General features: G+C 41.1%; 1 protein-coding gene across 1 annotated transcript in view; it reads left to right on the top strand.

The window, feature by feature from the left end:
• Window positions 1-2,570: 2,570 nt before the first annotated feature.
• The window catches only part of LOC148730814 (uncharacterized), a 6,214-nt gene continuing 5,354 nt past the window's right edge, over window positions 2,571-3,430 (top strand). Inside the window, exons 1-2 of the mRNA XM_088761275.1 lie at window positions 2,571-2,768; window positions 2,904-3,430. The exon at window positions 2,904-3,430 is cut by the window's right edge and continues 5,354 nt beyond it. Coding sequence (XP_088617401.1) covers window positions 3,105-3,430 — 326 coding nt within the window. The 5' untranslated portion in view covers window positions 2,571-2,768; window positions 2,904-3,104. The remainder of the gene's footprint in view (window positions 2,769-2,903) is intronic.

Genomic DNA, 3,430 nt, shown 5'->3' on the forward strand with positions numbered 1-3,430 from the left:
GTCAGTACCGCCAGTATAATGCTGAGGTGCCACATTATCTGCACGATCGTCCTTCCTCGCTTGTCAATCATTGCCTGGATAGGCTGTGGTCTGCTACCAAGATGGAGAAAGAATGTATTCAATTGACAGACGAAGAACGAGGCTCATTTAAAGTTAAAAGCCTGGATCCCAATACCCAAGGTCGCTGGTATAACTTGTCTTTTGGTGACGCTGAAACAATGCCAAATTGTGAGTGCGCCGAATGGGAGAAGCACCACCTTCCTTGCCAGCACTTCCTAGCAGTGTTCAAGAATTTCAAAGAGTGGGGATTTAAAAAAATTCCCTCTGCATTCTAGAGAATCTCCTTTCCTTACCCTGGATCGCGATGTCGTATTTTTTAAAGAGCCACTTGCTAACATTGACTAGAGGGACATAGAGGATGGTGCGATACCAGAAGAAAATGTTACATACGTGACTTTCAATGTAGAGCCGTCAGCACCTCATGAACGACAAAAAAAACAAGCAGAAAGTGGAACACTAAGGGTAAATTAAGAGGCCATAAAACAGGTAACAGCATTGACTCATATTGTTGATTATACGGAGAGCTTGAAGGAAGTGTACACCCTTCTACGTGATTGCATTCACATCTTAAGCAATGCTGTCCAAAAGGAAGAAGGCCTTGTTTTAAAAAAGCCACCAGCTACATGTACAAGTACATCCAAGTCAGGAAGTGCCAGTAGCTTTCAGGAGATCCCAAAAGCTAAAACCAGACAGCCTTTCTCTGATCGCCACAGTCGAAGGGCCGAAACAATGAAAAGGACGTACAAGGTCAATGTTGACATAACAGCAGGGCAACACTTTCCTAAGCGTGCCAAAACGAGTCCGAGTGACTGTGATATTAAGTGTGAAATTGTCTCAATGGATTTAGACTACAAGGGTAATGACATGGCTGATCATGGTACAACCAACTGTGAAGAGATGTTCTTGGAAAACACATGCACTCCTAATCCTGTACCTCCTGCAATTGGTCCCAGTGATGAAGAGGTCCTAGGAAAGGAATCTACTATCCCTCCTAAGCCTGATGTTAAGTCTGGAGTTCAAACTTCTCCTAAATCACAGGATCAACCTTGTACTGCCAACTCTGATGCCAAATTCATTGTTGTAGACGAGACATCCCCTGATCCTGATGTGTGGGTCGACATACCTGATAGTAATGGCAAGCTTACTCTTTATCCTGGAAACAAAGAAAACATCTTGAGACCAGATGGCTGGCTTATAGACAAAGAAGTGACTGCAGCACAACTGTTATTGAAGGAACAATTTCCCTGTGTCAATGGTCTTGAAGACACTTCAATTATTGGCCCTCTTGTATCACCTACATTACATGAATTTGTTCAAGTTGTGAACACCGGAAATCACTGGGTTTGCCTTAGTACTGTTGGATGCACTTCCTGGTCATGTCAATGTGTTCGACAGTCTTGGTACTCGAGCCAAGCCAGTTGCAATTGACCATGCGTGTCGATTGCTGGTCAGTGTGGAGAGTTCAATTAAAATGGTAAACCAGAAGGTGCAGCTGAAAACCAATGGCAATGACTGTGGCTTGCTCGCTGTAGCATTTGCCACAGACATCTGTCATGGTTTGAATCCGGTGGAATGCAGTTATGAGGCTCCATCCTTCAGAAATCACTTGGTAGACTGCACTGCAAGTCAGCACATGTTGCCATTTCCCCGTACACAGAGAAGGGTTCCCTTTCACAAGACAGTCAAAACATTAACACTACCAATACACTGTGTGTGTCGATTTCCAAACGATAACAAGCCATATATCCGGTGTGATCATTGTTCAGAATGGTACCATCTAGACTGTGTTCAAGTTCCTGAGAAAGCTGCTGAATCTAAAGGGTCATGGGTTCGTTTCAAGTGTGAGGCATCGTGATAAAGAAGTAACCTTGGAATGTAATATATGCAATATCTTTCAATCCAACTGAAAATTTAAAGCTGAAAACAACCAAATTCCACGAGTTCCATTGTATCATAGATTGCCTATTCAATGTGAGAAAAATATTTAAGTACTATTAATAACATATAGCAAATGGTGTTATTGATCCAATGAGTAATTAGTTCACTATCGACAGTTCTGCAAAATGGGAACATTTTTTCCAGGGTTGTCCTGGGACAGGGGATTGGTTTGATGGGGTGTGCTACTTCATAACAACCAGGTGGGAAATATGATTTTTAAACTCTATTTTAGCACAGGAAGTCCTAACTCAGAATGATACCCTTTAAATCTGAGTCACTTATGAAGTCATCAATGAATTCTTGTTTACATGAACTATGATTAACCCAGAGTACTTTTTTTTAATAAAGTGACACATCTGAAGGCAGTTGTTGTTTTAATAACAAAAAGACCTTTTTAGCAATAAAAGGGGGAGTCGCTAAAGCTGTAAATCTCATACAATAAAGTAATTACATGTAATTTTCTCTAGTCTGAGTTTATTCACAATGAAATTGTTTGCTGTTGTTCAGTTTGAAACTACACACACACTGACACACACTGACACACACTGACACACACACACACGCATACATACATACTGTAACTGTAGCCAGTTTTTGTTGCCTGTCCAGGCCTCCGCCTTTGGTTTTTGGCGCCCTTTCTGGTCACGTGACCATGTTAGTTAAGCGGTAGTGTGGTCGACTAGCGATTCACAGTTGGATATTTTAGATCGTTTTGGGCGCTCGTTTAGCGTATTTTTTCCAGAATTTATTGTATTTCAAGGCTGGACAAGGTTAGATTTCATCTGTTTTCAATTTTTGCTGCCTTTTTGTGATTTGTATTTGCTTTAAATTCGATTTTATTTACGACATCGATCGTCACCCTAATTAATCTTTTCTGTTTGTATTGTTTTCCTTTATTTCTTTAGTTTTACGACTTTGTTTGAGTCAGTAAATTCACCAGCCATAACTGCATCGGTTTGTTTGATCGTTTGTGGTTACAGTAAAACTTGTTCGCGGAATTCAAGAAATTTCTGCTCAGTATTATCTCGAACTGCTCTTGTTCGGAACTTCGTAAAATTTGGACCGTGGACTGGACCAATGATTTGGATTTGGATTTAGATTTAACTATGGAAACTTCGGAACCTTCAGCTACCGCGGACGGTATTTCAGAATCTACGTCAAAGAACAGTAAGAGCGAGCCTCTTCAAAGGATTGACGAAGAACAAGCATCGAACACTGAGGATCCTGGGCCTCGAAAATCTAAACGCCCCCACACTTACAAGGAAAAGGGATTGCAATATAAACTCTCGCAAAAGGAGAAAGATTATGTACGGGCTAAAAGGGAGCTTAAAGGAAAGATTGACTCTGTCAGCATGATTTGGACTGACCTTTCACATTCTGAAACTTTAAGAAAGGAGCGAGCAGTCGTAGAGGAATTCAGGAAGAATTTGGA

Source organism: Stylophora pistillata, chromosome 5 (assembly GCF_964205215.1).
Source record: "Stylophora pistillata chromosome 5, jaStyPist1.2, whole genome shotgun sequence".
Classification (NCBI taxonomy): domain Eukaryota; kingdom Metazoa; phylum Cnidaria; class Anthozoa; order Scleractinia; family Pocilloporidae; genus Stylophora; species Stylophora pistillata.